General features: G+C 45.0%; 1 protein-coding gene across 11 annotated transcripts in view; it reads right to left on the bottom strand.

Annotated features, from left to right (window-relative positions):
* LOC146867905 (uncharacterized) overlaps positions 1–17,962 on the bottom strand; it is a 1,103,481-nt gene that overhangs the window by 510,828 nt on the left and 574,691 nt on the right. For all 11 annotated transcript variants that reach the window (XM_085608614.1, XM_085608620.1, XM_085608616.1 and 8 more), the window contains one exon: positions 12,961–13,091. In XM_085608614.1, coding sequence (XP_085464740.1) covers positions 12,961–13,091 — 131 coding nt within the window. The remainder of the gene's footprint in view (positions 1–12,960; positions 13,092–17,962) is intronic.

The following is a 17,962-nucleotide window of genomic DNA, read 5'->3' as shown; positions in this document are numbered from 1 at the left end:
GATTGAATTAACTGCCATTGCAGGTTAGATGAGACTAAAAAAGGCAACTTTTGTAAATTGACTATTGAAACTAAACTGAATAATTTTAAATAAGCAGGATCATTCAAGAAAGCAAGGAAATTACACAGACACTAATCATTTAGGTGACAAGCCTATTTATTGTAAAACATTCAGGGAGCATATTATCAACAAACAGCAATGATTATCGCTAAGCGCGTTAAGCAACAATAAAACATGTCCAGAGAACTGGTGATTAATGATCCTGCTGGAGAGCAGTCCTTTGCCTGTTGGTAGTTTTGAAATGCAGATAAACTGTATTTTATTTGGATAGCTCAGTGGGTTACTGCCTTTGTCACAGAGATTCTTGTGTTACTTGCAGTTCAAAAGTTACAATCCTAACATAGGACAGTGGCTATGAACTGTCGTCAAAGACCTGCAGACAAACATGAATGGTATAGTTAGAACTTCACTTTTTTTGTGTTACTATAAAGTTAGAAATTCCCCAGTCTTTCATTATTTTAATGTTGCTAAAAAGAGTTTGGGCCGATATACATTTTTATTAGTAAAGCCAAGCCCCAACCACTACGGTATGCTTTAAATCCTGAGTTTGTGCTTCCCCAGCCCAAACCCTCTTTACATTTACTGCCCACCAGTATGGATGCCATGTGATTCCTACATCTTGTAATCCTCAATGGCTCATGTGACATTCCCTGTAGATGGAATTACATACTAGCGATAAAACCGGCCCTGTCATTGCCTTTCTGTTTTTCATTTAATTAGCAATCAGGTCATTAGGGCAACTGTGGAACATATTTTAAAGTGCGTGCAAATTATATTTACTGCTATATTTAATGTTTTAAGTTTGAAGGTGATTTTGCTAATGTTTTTTACGGGAATAATGAAAGTAGAGCTGGATGGGGCTGATATGGGGCTGGGGCCCGAAGGTCAGCTGTGAGATAAGGTACACAGGAGCGGGATGGTCGAAAAGTGGATAATCGGGCCTGGAAGTAAGTACTTGTGTTAAAACCTGGCCTGTTGGAATTTAAGGGTTTGCACTTACATACAGACATCGCTCTTACTTTCAAATACCTCTCCACATGCTCTGTATCAGGGCCGGCTTTAGGGTGGTGCGACCGGTGCCACCGCACCGGGTGCTGGCTTCCTGGGGGCGCCGTGTTTGCAAGTTTATTATGTTTTTGAAGTACCTGCTGCACCTGCTGCATTTCTCCATGCCACTGAAAATCAAGCAAGCCTGGCTGAAGACGGCTGAAATGCCAGAAACCGGTCCTAGGATGCTTGTTTCCAGTCCAGGGAGGACCTGGCTTGGCAGTTCGGTCTGGACTGTTCCCATGAGGCACAGGGTCAAGACTGATTTGCATATGGCTGGGTTCAAACTGGAACGGCATGGTGAGCAAAAAAACGATGGATTTAGGCCCAGATCTCTGTACTGGGGTGAATGTATGACATTGTTCTACATTCTGTCCATCAATTGTTGTTTTTGCATTTGTCACCCCGAGTGGAAAGGGTATGCCCAGACGTGGGTCCCTTGCTCTCCATGCCACTGAAAATCAAGCAAGCCTGGCTGAAGACGGCTGAAATGCCAGAAACCGGTCCTAGGATGCTTGTTTCCAGTCCAGGGAGGACCTGGCTTGGCAGTTCGGTCTGGACTGTTCCCATGAGGCACAGGGTCAAGACTGATTTGCATATGGCTGGGTTCAAACTGGAACGGCATGGTGAGCAAAAAAACGATGGATTTAGGCCCAGATCTCTGTACTGGGGTGAATGTATGACATTGTTCTACATTCTGTCCATCAATTGTTGTTTTTGCATTCGTCACCCCGAGTGGAAAGGGTATGCCCAGACGTGGGTCCCTTGCTCTCCATGCCACTGAAAATCAAGCAAGCCTGGCTGAAGACGGCTGAAATGCCAGAAACCGGTCCTAGGATGCTTGTTTCCAGTCCAGGGAGGACCTGGCTTGGCAGTTCGGTCTGGACTGTTCCCATGAGGCACAGGGTCAAGACTGATTTGCATATGGCTGGGTTCAAACTGGAACGGCATGGTGAGCAAAAAAACGATGGATTTAGGCCCAGATCTCTGTACTGGGGTAAATGTATGACATTGTTCTACATTCTGTCCATCAATTGTTGTTTTAGCATTTGTCACCCCGAGTGGAAAGGGTATGCCCAGACGTGGGTCCCTTGCTCTCCATGCCACTGAAAATCAAGCAAGCCTGGCTGAAGACGGCTGAAATGCCAGAAACCGGTCCTAGGATGCTTGTTTCCAGTTCAGGGAGGACCTGGCTTGGCAGTTCGGTCTGGACTGTTCCCATGAGGCACAGGGTCAAGACTGATTTGCATATGGCTGGGTTCAAACTGGAACGGCCTGGTGAGCAAAAAAACGATGGATTTAGGCCCAGATCTCTGTACTGGGGTGAATGTATGACATTGTTCTACATTCTGTCCATCAATTGTTGTTTTTGCATTTGTCACCCCGAGTGGAAAGGGTATGCCCAGACGTGGGTCCCTTGCTCTCCATGCCACTGAAAATCAAGCAAGCCTGGCTGAAGACGGCTGAAATGCCAGAAACCGGTCCTAGGATGCTTGTTTCCAGTCCAGGGAGGACCTGGCTTGGCAATTCGGTCTGGACTGTTCCCATGAGGCACAGGGTCAAGACTGATTTGCATATGGCTGGGTTCAAACTGGAACGGCATGGTGAGCAAAAAAACGATGGATTTAGGCCCAGATCTCTGTACTGGGGTGAATGTATGACATTGTTCTACATTCTGTCCATCAATTGTTGTTTTCGCATTTCTTTCCTCCGGCAATTACCAGGCCTCACAAAAATGTCAAGATAACTCGTGTGATTAATTATCTTCCTGGAGAGAGATCAGCATTTTGTATAGTTGAGGTTTTGACCTCTGTGAAGTTAGTGCAGAGGGTTAATATGCCTGCTGCAAAGAACGTGTACCAAGTTGATTACAGAGTGCCTATAATGTGAACAGATGAGCAGGTTACTGCTTTCAAAAGAGACATCCTTTTGTTACTTGCAATTTATAACTTAAAGTCCTAATATTCAACAGTGAGCTATTAACTTTCATCATAGAACTGCATACACACTGCAAAGCATACATTAGAGCATTGATTAATGTTGCATAAAGGGTTAATTTGACTAGAAATCGATTCTTATTATTAAAGAAAACTACCAACTATGCTGTTTCTTTTTCTGAGTGTGTGCTTCTCCACACCAAGCACTCTTAAACTATACTGCCTACCCGTATGGATGACATGTGACTCCTACACTTTTAGTCCTTTGGCTTATGTAAACATTTCGTATACTCTAATTTAAAACACGTATGATTGATTGTCTCTGTGTAATGTGTGTGTGATGCAAAGTGCTCTGACACCCAACACTAGTATGAGTGGTGCTATAAAACTAATTCAATGTATCTGAGAGAGTGTGGTTATGGAGACTGTTAAAAGGTGCTAGTGAGAGAATACGTGGTGGAGGTGGACATGGGAGGGGGGCGACAACAAACATTGTCGCACAGGGCGCCACCAGCGCTAAAGCCAGTCCTGCTCTGTATACACACAGAATTGATCCGTTGTATACTGGTGACTGTTTGCAAGTAGATATAATCTAATCTAGGGCTTGTAGGCTAGCGGACTCGGAGCGGAGGAGGTCCATGCGGTAAGTCGTGAGGGGGTGACACGATTAGTTACCCGCACCGGGTGACACCAACCCTAGTGACGCCACTGGAAACATGCTCTCCTTCGGGTGGGGGACCCAGAGGGTGCAGGAGCCATTCTGAAAAGATCTAGCATAAGCAATCTGGAAGGCTGCGAGCCAGCGACTTGCACGAGGTTGGTCGATAGACGTAGAAATTCCAGTCCCATCTGTGTCCGTGTTGAAATCTGCTCCAGTGACAAGGAAGAGTTCAGCACTAGCGAAGCATTGAGACACTGAATGGCATCAAGAGCGGGACCATAAATAAATAACTAAATAATTTTCCACAAGATAAAAAAAGAAGTTCTCCTTCATAGGGCGCATTTTGTGGGAAAATGCCTTGGGAAATTGTTTCCTTAGAGACGACTTACCACTGGGTGGAAGAGATCTGGGCCCCAACCGCAGACAATTTGATATCTCGCTCCCTGATTACCCTCGGGGTACAGGGAGGCACAAGAATTGCAGGCCTCAGCATCATGTTCTGATCTGAGACATCACATGCACATGTCATGTGGATCTGAAACTGATATTTTCAGGTCGTATCTGTGGCATTGCTCGAAACTAGGAAGATTTGGAATAGACATCTGACCTAATCGCTGTCGAATTCTGAGGAAATTGGTCACGGAGTCACAGAGAAGGGTCTCTGGACCTGCCTTAATGAGGTGTTTAAAAACAGGTCAGCACCAATAAACTCTGGTGTCAAATTCTAACACCATAATTGCATAGGCAACTGCAGCACAGGTACCCCATTTACAAAATTGATGGTAGGGCTAAAAGAAGCATAAATTACAGACTGGTCTGCAACAGAATTCTCAAAACCTGAACTCCAACCGCACCAAGAGGCCATACTAATGGCAAAACGAGTGTTATACAACTCACTCTAAAAATCATAACATTTTTATCACTTTGAATTACAAATAACCCAGGAGCCATTGTGAATGGGTGATAAAAAAACATGAATAATGTACAAAAGACACATATGTTAACCAATAAAAAAAAGTTACATTTGTTTGTTCCCTAATGTCAAGGATGAAAGTAATTTGAGGAGAGGGATGGACAGCTGGCCAAAGAGGGACTGAAACAACTTATTTTGATTACCTCCTTCAAAGTTTTAGTTTACTAATCTAGGCTCAAACCCACATTTGATGCAGTTTATGGTATGCACTTAAATTTTTCTATAATTCACATAAAATACACAATTCCTGTCAGATAAAGATTCCGTCCAATGGGTAACCTAGTTTCACTCTCATTCTCAGCCTAACTTGGTAGTCTTTAACCATGTGAAAATATTTAGAAAAAGCGATAAATCACCAATAAAATTCACTGTTGCCCTATGTTTACCCAGCCTTGTCTTTATAAAATGTAAGTGAAATCTGAACATTCTAATAATATTCAGGGGCCATTGTTATCTGAATCTTGCATACAACAGCTTCAAACCCCTCATTTCTATGATAGAAAGTGCTTCTGAAGTCAGCAAAACATGTTTTATTTACAGCCCCACCATCAGGACAACAACGTTAAATAGAAAATGTTCTCTTGAATTTTGCTACAGATAGCTAAACAGTAAGGTCCACTTTTTCATTGTTGGTTTTCAAAAAATAGTTTTCTGTATGCAAAAAAGTTTCTTTTTCATGTTGACTGCACCAAAAATAAATGTGATGTAAATACACATAATTATTATGATTCATAAAAGACAGCTTGGGGTTCTAGTAACATTTACAATGCACTCGGCCTTCAGCCTCATGGTTTATGTGAACCCCTTTAATTACTCCACGGCTGAAGACACCTAAACTCTGCCTGACACATCTGGATCCCCCTTCTGCACTGACACCGCTACTCTCTGGCTCTCCACACTGCAGCTCACCTAGTAGGGCCCAGGGTGAGGAGCACAAACTCTGAATATTAATTGACTGTCTGTTACACTGGTTCTTTTTTCCCCAATTTTAGGATTACAGTGTTGAGCTCACTACTCACGGGAGTTATTCATGACCTCCCACCCCCAACAAAGATCTCCTCCATTGATGGTGACACCTCGTCAGGGTCTGGTACTTTCCTCCCAAACCTCCATGGAGTGGTTCACATGGTTGGGCCCTGTTGGCCCTCTTAGTTTCACCCTGCACAATCCCACACCCTCTCCTTCCCCACCAGGTCTCTCTACTATCGCTATGCCCATTATTAGGCTTGGGTAGCACAGGGGAGCCCCTCCCTGCCAACCCCTGGCCCGGGGACGGCCCTTCACTTGTCGAAAGGTGCGCTGAGAGTTTGCCCTGCCATGACCACTACACATGATTCAAAACTGCTCTCCCTCAATGTCCGAGGGCTTAATTTCCCCAGAAAGCGGCGCCAGGTCTGACACTACCTCACGCAGCGCGACCCAACGCTATTTTCCTGCAGGAGACCCACCTGCTTCACATTGATTGCCATTGTATGGCTGACCCTCAATACTCACACCAAAACTGGGCGTACGCTGACTCCAAGACTTGCCACACTTTTTAAGAGGGATCTCTACACGAAGGTACTTACACTGACTAGGTACCCGGGTGGGAGATTCCTCGCCTTGACGGTAGCGAGGGGTAGTGACACCCTAAACCTTCTTAATCTCTATGCTCCTAACCAAGCGCAGGACATATTTATATGATGCACCCTCTCGGACCAACTAAGGCTTGCAAAGGGCTACAGCATTGTAGGTGGAGATTTCAACTTGGTTTAGCACCCTGCGCTAGATAGGAATATATCACACATACAGGGCACGGAAGCAATGTCTGGAATACTAAAGGAGCTTTGAGACGCAGGCCTAGTGGATGCCTGCTGCAATTTACACCCAGACACAAAAGATTACTCCTTCTACTCATATGTACACTATTACCGCATAAACCATCTGTTTGTCTCCTTGTTTAGTGCCCTCAACTCTGCGCAGATATCTGACTTTTCCATTTCAGATCAAGAGCGTGTTGAGATAACACGCACGCTCCCGGGCTGGCGCCTCTCCCCCCAGCTCTTGAGGGACCCTGTCGACAATGCTGCTATACAAGATGCTATCACTGAATACTTTGCAATTAACTCCTTACCAGATACCCCCCCGCCCCCCATGTCCTCTGAGAAGGGTTTAAGGCCACCATACGCAGAGTGCTCACCTCTATCTCCATAGCCAGGACTAGGAAAGCACGTCTATGTGAAGCAAAACTTAAACGGAAGACATTCTCACACTAGAGCGCACTGATAAACAGCACCCCACACTAAGGGTTAGTGATAACTGGCTATTCTGCGGGGTCAACTCCGGGCGCATCGGGTCAATAAAGCTGAGTGCTCCCTACTCGCTCTCAAACAAAAATACTACGAGGGAGGGGATAAGGTAGGCTCTTTTCTCATGCATAGGTTGCGACATCAACATGCTAGGTCACACATTGCCAAGAATCAGGTTGGTGACTCGGGTTGGGCGACAGGGGAGGCGGAAAAACAGGCTACCTTCCGAGCTTACTATCAGAACCCATATGCCCCAGGGGGGCAAGTATCTGTGAGATCGTTACGTTCCTCCAACACTGTCCCTGGAGCCATTAGACTCCACATTGGCCCTTGACCTGGAGGGGCCATTCATGAATGCTGAGCTCCGCAGGGCCCTCCAGGAACTCACTAAGGGTAAATCTCCTGGCCCTGATGGCCTTACCCTAGCTTTATATATGGTCTTTCTGCCCCAGCTGCAACTGCACTTGCTCCCACTCTACAATTCATTCACGCACACCACAGGCCATAGACCGACCATGGCCAATTCTGAAATCACCCTCAATGCCTAAAAGGCTTTTGACTGGGTAAGCTGGGCTTTCTTGCAAGCAGTCCTCAGGAAATCATGATTAGCTAAATCATAGCCTACTACTTGCCGCCCACCATCTCCAGCTGCATCAATGTCCAGACTACTATCTCCTATTTGTCTTCGTGGTGGAACCTCTAGCTATCCACTTAAGACACTCAGCTGAAATCAAGGGCATCCCCTTTGGGGTCAGGACCATAAAGTTCAGTTATATGCTGATGACCTCCTCTTAGCTCTCACGGAGCCAGACACATCCCTTCCCAAAGTAGTTCAAACTCTGCAGACATGTGAGTGGTTATCAGTATACAAAATCATCAAGGAGAAATAACAGGCACTCAACCTTACGCTTACACCACAGCGTCTCCTCTACTCACTGACGCTTTCCCCCTTTTAGTGGGCTTCCCACTCAATACAGTATCTAGGTCTCACAATTACAAACTCCTTAACTACTTGGACACGGACAAACTGGTCCCACCAGCACATGGCCACCCTGGAAGAACTTTCGGAGAAGGAGGCAGCTCCACGTTTCCTGGTTGGCCTCCATTAATGTGGTCAAAATGAATGTCCTTTACTGGCTTCTGTATTTATTCCAATCCTCGCCCCTGTCTATCGCCACTTAGGACATTAAGCGGCTTCAGACAGAACTCAGCTCCTTTATATGGAAGGGGGAGCACCCCCGCATATCTGCTGCACTGCTTTTGCTTCCAAGAAACCAGGGGGACTGGCCTGTCCCAACCTCCAGGACTATTACTGGACAGCACACCTATGCTACATTTCTGAGGGGTTGGTGAGGAAGAGCGAGAAACACTGGGTACACATGGACAGGGCAGTGGCTTGTCGTCTGCTCTGGGACCTTGCTTGGTTATCTGGACACTCCTGCCCACGCAGCGCTTACATTGCAACCCTCGACACGCACAGTACTGGAGATATGGGAGAGACATGCGATAAGAAGTGGACCGACTACTTTCCCGTCCCCAAACACTCCAATTGCACGTAACCCCAACTTCTCTTCTGCTCTCCCCCAGGAATCCTTCCTAGATTGGGTTAGGGGTGAATGTAGACTGCTTCGGGACCTCTTTCAGGGCTAGACGATCAAGTCCTTCGACCAGTGTAGGAAGGAATTCCACCTCCCCGAGTTTGCCTGCCACCAATTTTTCCAGCTCCAACATTGGGCCCTCTAATGCAGAAGCCGCCACCCACCCACTTACTCTCTTTGAGCAACTGGTTCGCAACTTTGAAGGTACTCTATGTCTGATCTCTAAGACATATGATGTCCTGCTGTAGTCACACCTCCTTCCTTATCATCCCTACTAATGGAAATGGTCTCCAGATAATGTCTCCGACGTCACTCAGAAGCGGAGGGAACTGCTCTGGCAAGAAATCCTGTGAACACATATGGTTATTTGTCAACAAGAAGCAGCTTATAAGATCATGCTTCAGTGGCATTACACCCCGGCCCTTCTTCCCACAATGTACTCTGAAGCCTTGGGTGCCTGTTGGCAGTGTGATGCCCAGGATGGTAACTTCCACCATTTATGTTGGGTGTGCCTCCTTAAGTGCCCTTTGGAAGAAGATCTTGAGTCATAGTAAGGGCACCCTGGAATATCCTCTACTGGATGATTACCACGTGGTTGTCCTGGGCATCCGCCCCACTTCCCTGGATGCCATGTCTCACGCAGACTGGTATCTGGTGCGCCACATGACTGGAAGAGCCAAGCAGCTTATAGCTCGGGCCTCTGCAGTCCCCCTCAGCCACTTTGACAGCATCATGGTTTACACAAGTCTGGCCCACTATTGCTACGAACAAATCACGCACAAGCTGTGCGCATCTACACACCTCTTATAGAGTACATGGCTCTCTTGGAAAATTTGTGCTTCCACCCTCCCAGACTACGTTCACTCCAATTGTTTGATGCATAAGCGGCGCTTCCCCCCCTTCATTACCCCAATTTTCAGAACACGAGAGACCAACAAAGGACCCTTCACTTACTTCTATATCCCACCCTTGTTCCCCCACTTTCTTACTTGTTGATTAGTCTCACCCTTCAATTGGCCACACATCATCAAAAGTCAGCGGCACGCAGACCTCTGCTCAAGTTCTATTAAACCCCTCAGTAGGAGTCAGTTTATACACCATGAACTCCCTCCCTTCCAGTAGACTCAGACAATTGGGCGGGGATGCTAGCATAAGGTCCTCAGTGTGCTACTTCTGCTATGTAACTGTCTAATGCAGGTATTTTTCCTTTCAAATGCATTTATACTGTCATGTTTTTGGGGAAAATTCAATAAAAAAAAATACACGACAGCATAACGCACAACTTTGTGCAAAACTTGGTATTTGATCTTTTCACAAAACTGTTCACTGATGTAAACCGATCCCTTTTACGCTTAAGCTAGACGGAAGTAAAACAAAAGAAGAACATACGAGAAGAGGCGGTTTCCCGCCATTTCTTATCCTGAATTCCCAACTGTCAATTATGGAGCCACAAAGGGAAGCCGCCGAGCAGAAACATGACCTTTTCGAATCTGCAGGTGTGTTACTTTACAAGAAGAGTGCAAATCATTTCTAGGCCTGTTAAACAATAACCTGGTGTTTGTACAACGGTCTCCGGGCAAACACCCATGGGAAGCTGCAGGAGCTCATTCGGAGACACGCTGACTGAGTGCCTTTTTACAAACACTGAAAGGCAATCAGGGTACTTATAAACCACTGAGCGGCAGATATGCCTTGAAAGAATAGGTCTCAAATTACAATATTCCAAATTTCATCTAAAAAACACTCTTTATTTTCATGTTCTGGTGAAAACAGTGCATTGAAATATGCGAAAATAACAAGGCACACTGGATTTGTGGGATTGTACCGCTACTACGTTCTCCACATAATTATAGCTTACCATATTTGTCACACAATGCACCATCTGTTACATAACTTCTTGATTTCAACAGAAAATTGTTGCTGCAAGAGCCAGATTATTTGCAAAAGCGAAACGACAAAATAGTGCAAGTGTGCTGTCTTTGAATATGTTGCATAGTTGCCTTTTGCAGACGTTTAAATTAATCAACAGAGTCACATAAGTTGGCCCTATACAACATAATTCCAGTCGCCTTCACCAGGGGGTGGCTCCTCCAGTAAAGTGGAGGAACGTCGCCGCACTGCTCTTTGAGCAGGAAAAATAAAATGATAATAACAGAGTTATTATCATTTTATTTTTTGCAGGTTCTGGGCTGGGTTAGGGCGGGGCGGTGCTGGAGGCACAGGGGGTGGAGTGATTTGCGCACTCCAAGTGCGCATGACTGCTTGGCCAGCCGTCTTGGCCTGGCCAAACAGTCATGTGCACTTTGCATATTCCCCACCAGGCTGCATTACACAGCCCGGTGGGGAAAATGAGCAGGCCCCAAATCCCCATCTGAGCGCCGATCCACATCACTCAGACCAATCACAACACTGCATTGCCGTGTTGTGACTGCCTTAGGGGAGCCAATCACAACGCTGCAATGCAGCATTGTGATTGGCTATGGGAAGCCTGGGTGCTTCCTGGTTCTGGGACTCGAGAAGCGGAGGAGGGACGCAGCCGGTGGAACAGATATATATTTTTTTAAGTTATTTTGTCCCCCGCCACTCCCTCGCCCCTTTACCATCATTCCCTGCCAGCCGCTACTGGCCTTGACAATATCTAATTCTTAAATCTTTTGCACACCATAAGTAAGTCGCCACGGCAGCAGCTCATGTTGCAGATATACAATGCCATGACTGCAACTCAGTGCACTGAGGTCCTAATTATCAGAAAATATGGATATTTCCTCCTTTGTTTACGTCTATATTTAGAGGAAATTTCTGACTTTTTGGGAATTTTGGAACAACTGCATTGCTACATCTGGGAAGTAGTACATTTTGCAGTTTACATAATTTTCTACAAGCTTAACTATTTACAAATGAGCAAATGTACAGGTGTACATTAACACAACATAAATATATAACATTTGCACACGCTAACATATGTTTTGATTCTGCAGGAGAAATAATTTTTCCCTGTGGGAAACCCCTTCTCAAAAGCCTTTACCAATTTTGGGGGTGTTTCCTCCATACCCTGAATACCAATTGCTGCCCTTGACAACAGTAAAGCTCTGACCAGTGGTTTTAGAACAATTTTCAGAGTGAGGTGTTGCCATCAATGTTACATCACTGAAGTCATGGGATATCGGAAAAATCTAATAGTCACATTAAGAACAAGTGTAACAAATAAGCCGTGCCCAATCAGCAGAAGAGTGGTCAGGGTGATGAATGTAGCCAGTGATACATTTTGGAGCACACTTTAGCAACTATATTACTAAAGTATGACGTGGTAGCACATTGTCATTTACAGATAGCATATTTTCCATTGAAATGGCAACGACATTTACACAGACATGTAGTTATACTGATAAAACTATATATCGCACAAAATAACAGAACAAGCCGCATTGTGTCAGAAAACATCACTTGATATTATGACGTCTATCTTTGAATGCACAGGAAAAAAGACAAGATAAAAACTCACACTCATACACCTTCTGAACCTCAGCATGGTTACTTTGGGTGTGCTGCGGCACCCCTACTTCCATTGCCTATGGCTTTGGCCATATTTAGGGTTAAATTGTACATTTTGAATGGTGGATGTTTACCTATTCGCCGTCTCAAGAAGGCATCCTCGCCCTGGAATGCCTGCAGCCCTCGCCGTGAGCAGATTTAGTCGCAAGTAAAATTACACTAGTCTACTAAATCCACTTATGAGTGTTGAAGCCACATTTAGTGAATAAGTCTTGCAAATGACGTATTTGGGCACCTATGTCCAACTTGGGTGTGTACATATCTTTGTGAATCAGGCCTACGAGAGGCTGCAGGGTCAGGCAGATAGTGTATCTGATCTAAAACCCAAGTAATCTTATGGTCAGGAAGGCTTTAATGAGACAACAGACAGGGGTGACAAGTTTTCCCAAGACTCTTGGTGTTCCTCCCAACTGTTTATATTTTTCTGAACCTACGTCTAGGCCTTGGCACCGTAAAAACCTGAGCCAAACCCAACAACATCATTTTTTCCTGCACCAAAATGAAAAGGTCATGTGAAGGGTGACATGCATCTTACTGCAATCTAAGTTGTATGCATGCAGTTTTGCATGGAAAGGTGGCCTAAATTGTGTTGTTAAATTTAAAGGGCTGGTGGGACTATGTTGCAAGAACACAACCCAGCCCCAGAATGCAAGCGCGGTGACAAGAAAGACTAGGTCTCAGGGTAACAATGAACATCACTAGATGATCAGAGTACCAAAATAATTCTCATATTCTCTGCTTTTTGGCATCAGACTAGAATCGCTAAAGGGGAGTAGGGAATGAAAGCAGAAAAATAGGGAAAAAACAGTTCATTCTAATGAATATTATTTAAAAAAATGTAAACCTTCGATCGCCCATCCAGAAATTGATAAGGTCAATGTCATGGCACGATTTTGCCAGCAAACTGAAAGTACTCTCTTCTTCATTCCTCCAGTTTCCCCTCACAAAGGAATGGGCAAAATGCCAGAATCCAACCTGCAAGGACACAAAAAGAACACGCACACAATGATTCAGAAAGCAGTGAATAATGACAATTATTTTTCTCTGGTTCTTCAAAGTGACAGTAACTAAAGCATGAACAAATTCACAAAAGTGGCTTATGACATGAAAGTGAAACATGGCACAACCACTGTTTTCAGAGCCAGGTCCTCTGCTATAGTAGACACATTAGCTGAACACTATTAAGAACATTTAAAGTAGGTGCCCTCTGTCCTAATAACTATCATGGAGACTGAAACTGGCCCGCATAGGTTCTTGCTGTAGAGGTTGTCTTGCTATGAAATTAGAAGAAAAAGATTATGGCCACCAGAATACAACATGTCACTGATTTTAAAAGAGAAGCACACATTAGACACCAGGGATGCCTCAAAGGAAAGGTGATTGTGATTCTGACACAGACAGTGGTGGTGCATCTTCTGTACTCCCTCAACTTTTTAATGTATATTTGTGACTGCGGGGTTTATGCTTACCTCTGCTTCGGCAAGCTCTAGCATCGAACTTTGGGCGCTCTACTCTCTGAAATTTTCTCCATCTGGCTGCTGGGCTCTAACCATCACCAGATATTAATGTATGCAACCTGCAATGAGTTTTTATTTATAAACTATGGTGTCTTTCAGAAGAGCAGCATTTGAACGCCAACCTGCCGACGCAATGGGCCCTGTGTGTCCCTAGCATTGGAATGTGCCAATCAGATGATCGGATAGCTAGGGCACTGCAAGCCGCTAACGCTTATTTACCAGTATAAGGCCCAGTCTAGCATATGGGTGCTGTGCTGGCGAGTAGTGGAAGTAATCTACTCTATGTAGGCGTCTATGTCTCCATAGGTCTACAAGACATGTATCATTCAATCTCCAACCATTGCTTACCAGCTTAGGAATGAGCGAAGGAGCATCTATACAGCGGTTGAGTTTTGTTTTTCAGTTGGCACATATCTATGTTTAAATCCCATCCTGTACGTTGTTGCCTGCAGAGCATATTGGGTCCCAACCCTGGACCATTTCCTGTTCCCCGGTGCCTGCTTACCTCAACACTTGAGGTTAGTTTAGAGGTGTGATGTCTGGATTACATAACCTATTGATTTGTCATCTTTACTCTCAGCCTCAATTGGCTAGCATCAGGAGGACCTGGCAGGCTCGTCTGCAGGTGAAATATGATTAGGAAGAATGGACAGAACTCTTGGAGGCCCTAGAACGAGATGTCTTTGAGGCAAGGATGAAACTCAGGCTTTTTAAGAACCTTCAGGGCTGGCACTGGACCCCGGCATGGCTCCAGGCTGCAGGACTGCTCCCTCATTCTGCCTGCTGGCGATGTGCTCATGCACCCTGTGATATTGTCCATCATATGCTCCTTCTGCACGGTAGTAGAGTCTACGCTCCAAGAATCTATGGATTTGCCCTCGCCTCTTCCAGACCACCTAATTCTCCTCCATGACTTATCAGACATTCCCGAACTGACCCGCCATGCTCATCAATTGCTCGTCACTGCCCTTACAGCTGCCACAATCTGTATTTGGCAACATTGGCGCTCCCCACAATTGCCGCCACATGACGAATGGCTTGCAGAGATGTACAAGACCGCATCATATAAACAGATCATTTACAATTTGAGCAATGAGCAAAGCAGATATTTTTCTTCTTATATGGTCCATGCCCCCATAGTTCGCTCAGACTCTTGCTTCTTCCTCATTACTATCATTGGACTCCCTACCCCCTTCCCTCTCTTTCTTCCCTACTTTGCAGCTTCCGTTTTTCCCCTTCCCTTTCTCTCCGTCCTTCTTCGCTTCCACTCTTTACTTTCTTCCTTCTATAGCTTATTCTCTCATCCATCTGTTAATTTTTCTACCTCGCTTCAAAATTATATATAAGTATTAGTTGCTATTGGTGCATTTATTCCAATCAACATTTCTATCGCTATATGGGTATAAGCTGGACTTGCATGTCACTGTATTTGCTGTTGTTTCTTAATTCTTAATCTTATCAATAAAATATTAGATACACAAAAAGAAATCCCATCCTGTAACCAAGGTAATCTGTGGTTTTATGCAGGATCTATTCCATTGCCATAGTCAAATATGGGTCTTGGTCTTGATTTGGAGCATGAATGGAGGCTAAAGAAAAGATAGGCCATCAGTGAGACAATCTGCAGTTTATTTGTGCCAAGGAGTTGGAGCCTGTAGTTATGGGCAAGCAACAGTCTCAATCTCTTGGGAGCAGAAGGTAAGTATTGGTTAGATACTGCTTTGTTTTCAGTTTATGTTGCTCCATCCGGGAGGGTGTGTCTCTTGAAACAGACAGATGGTGGGTAGCATTTCTGCCAATTCGAGTGTAAGTCAATTGAAAGGGTTATTTAGGCCCCTAACATTATGTTCCTACTTTTTAAGTCAAGCATCAGCGCGCATGCACTGTCTGCAAGACCTCTTGGAATCACTCGTACTGAGTGTAATCCCACCAGCTGCTGCCATAGGTTCAATCCGCTGTCGCTCTTCTTGCCTACCTCCTATCTCATTGGCTCGGCTACGCTCACTTCCGTTTAAGGCTGAGGAGCACCGGCCAAGCACAGGTTTTTTGAGCAATCAATCCTTATCTCCTTTGAGAGAACTCTTTTTAATAACTGCTTTCCGCCCGTCGCGATCGCCGACGTCTATTGGCACCGCCTCCCCATCTGCTTTTTAGGTCTCGCCTGAGACAGCGCTTTAGCGCTGCTCTCACGAGAGCTTTTGTAAATGGGGGATCTGGAAGTGCAAACGAGTGCTTTCAGGCCTCCAAATACAGTGCATGTGCGCCGGCGCGCGCACCATTTGGAGGCCTGAAAGCACTTGTTTGCTTTCACTTTCGTGGGCCGCACGGCCGCTTTGATGTTTGATCGCGATCACTTTCACACAGTGCATGTGCTCTGGGCACGCGCACCATTTGGCAGCCTGCGTATACATTTCGCGGGCGCTTTGATGTTCTCAGTGAGCCGCGCGGCCACTGCGAACATCAAAGCGCCCGCGAAATAAACACGCCATTTGCCACCCCCTCCCTTATCCCACTTCCTGCTTGTCTTGTTTGACAGGCATCTTCACTTGCTTTTTCGAGTACCCTTGAAGGGAGTGATGCAACGTGTTGATAAAGTAACTTCTTACGTAACTCGTGCTAGCACTGGCCTCCATCTGCCATAGGTCCCTTTGATGGTACTAAAGTGGTATTTTTCCAACACATTACAGCGTTGGTTTAGGCTTCTCATTCATTGATTCAGTCCAGCTCTGGTCTCCAGCTATGCATGCTACTTACACTAACAAGCATTTGCAATGCAATAGGTCTCGCAGTTACACGAGTTAAAGATATTGGCATTGTAAATGACAATGCCAAAAGGCATTGTTATTTGCAATGTCAATAGCTCAAACTCGCGTAAATGCGAGACCTAATGCATTGCAAATGCTTGTTAATTATTAATTTCCACTTAGAACACACAGCTATATGCATGGGCCCCGTGCTTTATGTTTCTGCTTGGCGCCCAGTTTGCTCTTGCACCCCTTCTGCTTGTTTTGGTTTGCGGACAGTCACAAAATCGAAAGCACAGACTTTCGGTGAGTGTTTTTTTAAAATGTATTTAAATCGATTGTCATGATTACGCTTTTGTCCGTGCCTGTTCAGCTTCAGCGCCCGTCAGTGCTACCCCCCTCCCCATCACTTTGTTATTGTTGTCTGCAAAGCAGAGCAACCAGATCCCTGCCAAGCCGAAACCCCAGTAGGTCGCCATACAATACGTTGAGGGAGTTGGAATTTCAAATCCATTTCATGTTAGTTTTCAGTTTGGTGTCAAGTTTAAGTTTTCAGTTTGGTATGATATTTTTGTCCTTCGTAGTGTCACTTAAAAAGTGAGTCATTTTTTCATCTGCAGAACCTAACCCCTGACCTACAAGTAACACATCGCTGCATTGGGCTCTTAGCTCAGTACATCATGTTAACACTTTAGAGCTAGTTACCACCACAGAGAACATTTACCAATACTGGCTCGGGCGATTTGGTGGCGAGAATGGGGCTATGAAATATTATTTTGGGTGGTGTGAAGAGGCTACCTCTTTGGGTCTAAAAAAGAGGTCTGTGCACCATGTGTGCATTGATATGTGGAGTGCAGCAATCATTCAATTAAGCATATGCCCCAGAAAGTAAAAGCCTTTTACGTGCTTCTACTCGGCACACTAAAAGCTAACAAGCATTTGCAATGCAATAGGTCTCGTACTTACGCAAGTTTACGCTATTGGCATTGTAAATAACAATGCCTTTTATTTAGGTTTTAAAAACCAAAACATAAATCAACGGCATTGTCAATTACAATGCCAATAGCTCAAACTCACGTAAATGCGAGACATATTGCATTGCAAATGCTTGTTTCCATTGTGACGGTTTGCCCTTTTATCTCTACCTCTGTCTTTCCGATTTATGTGTTGTTCCCTCACTTGCTCTCGGTAAATGTCTGATGCAGAAAAATGAAATGAAAACGAATGAAAGGATAACTAATTTATAGAGTGCACTATACCCAAAGGTATCACAGCTCTTTGGGAGGCAATTTATTGCAGTCTGTGGTTGTTTGGGAGATGACTAGGGTGCCTGGGAGGAGAAAAGCCTTGGTTTAAGATGTTTTTTAAAAACAGCAAATGAGTCAAGTCCAGAGATGTGAGCGGGTAAAGTATAAGTGCTGGTCTCCAAAAATGAGTGATGGTGGCCCCCACCAACAGCTCAAATTAAGCACAGGTTGTATGCAAATGTAGAGATTTCTAAGACGAAAGGTTTTTGAACTATGTGTAGCTTGGCTTGGTTCCTAGCTTTGGGTTCAGACTGTTCCATAGCCTCTGGCCCTAGACA

This window comes from Triturus cristatus, chromosome 1_2 (genome assembly GCF_964204655.1).
Source record: "Triturus cristatus chromosome 1_2, aTriCri1.1, whole genome shotgun sequence".
NCBI lineage: Eukaryota > Metazoa > Chordata > Amphibia > Caudata > Salamandridae > Triturus > Triturus cristatus.
The sequence above is the reverse complement of the archived record's forward strand: the minus strand, read 5'-3'. Positions and strand labels throughout refer to the sequence as shown.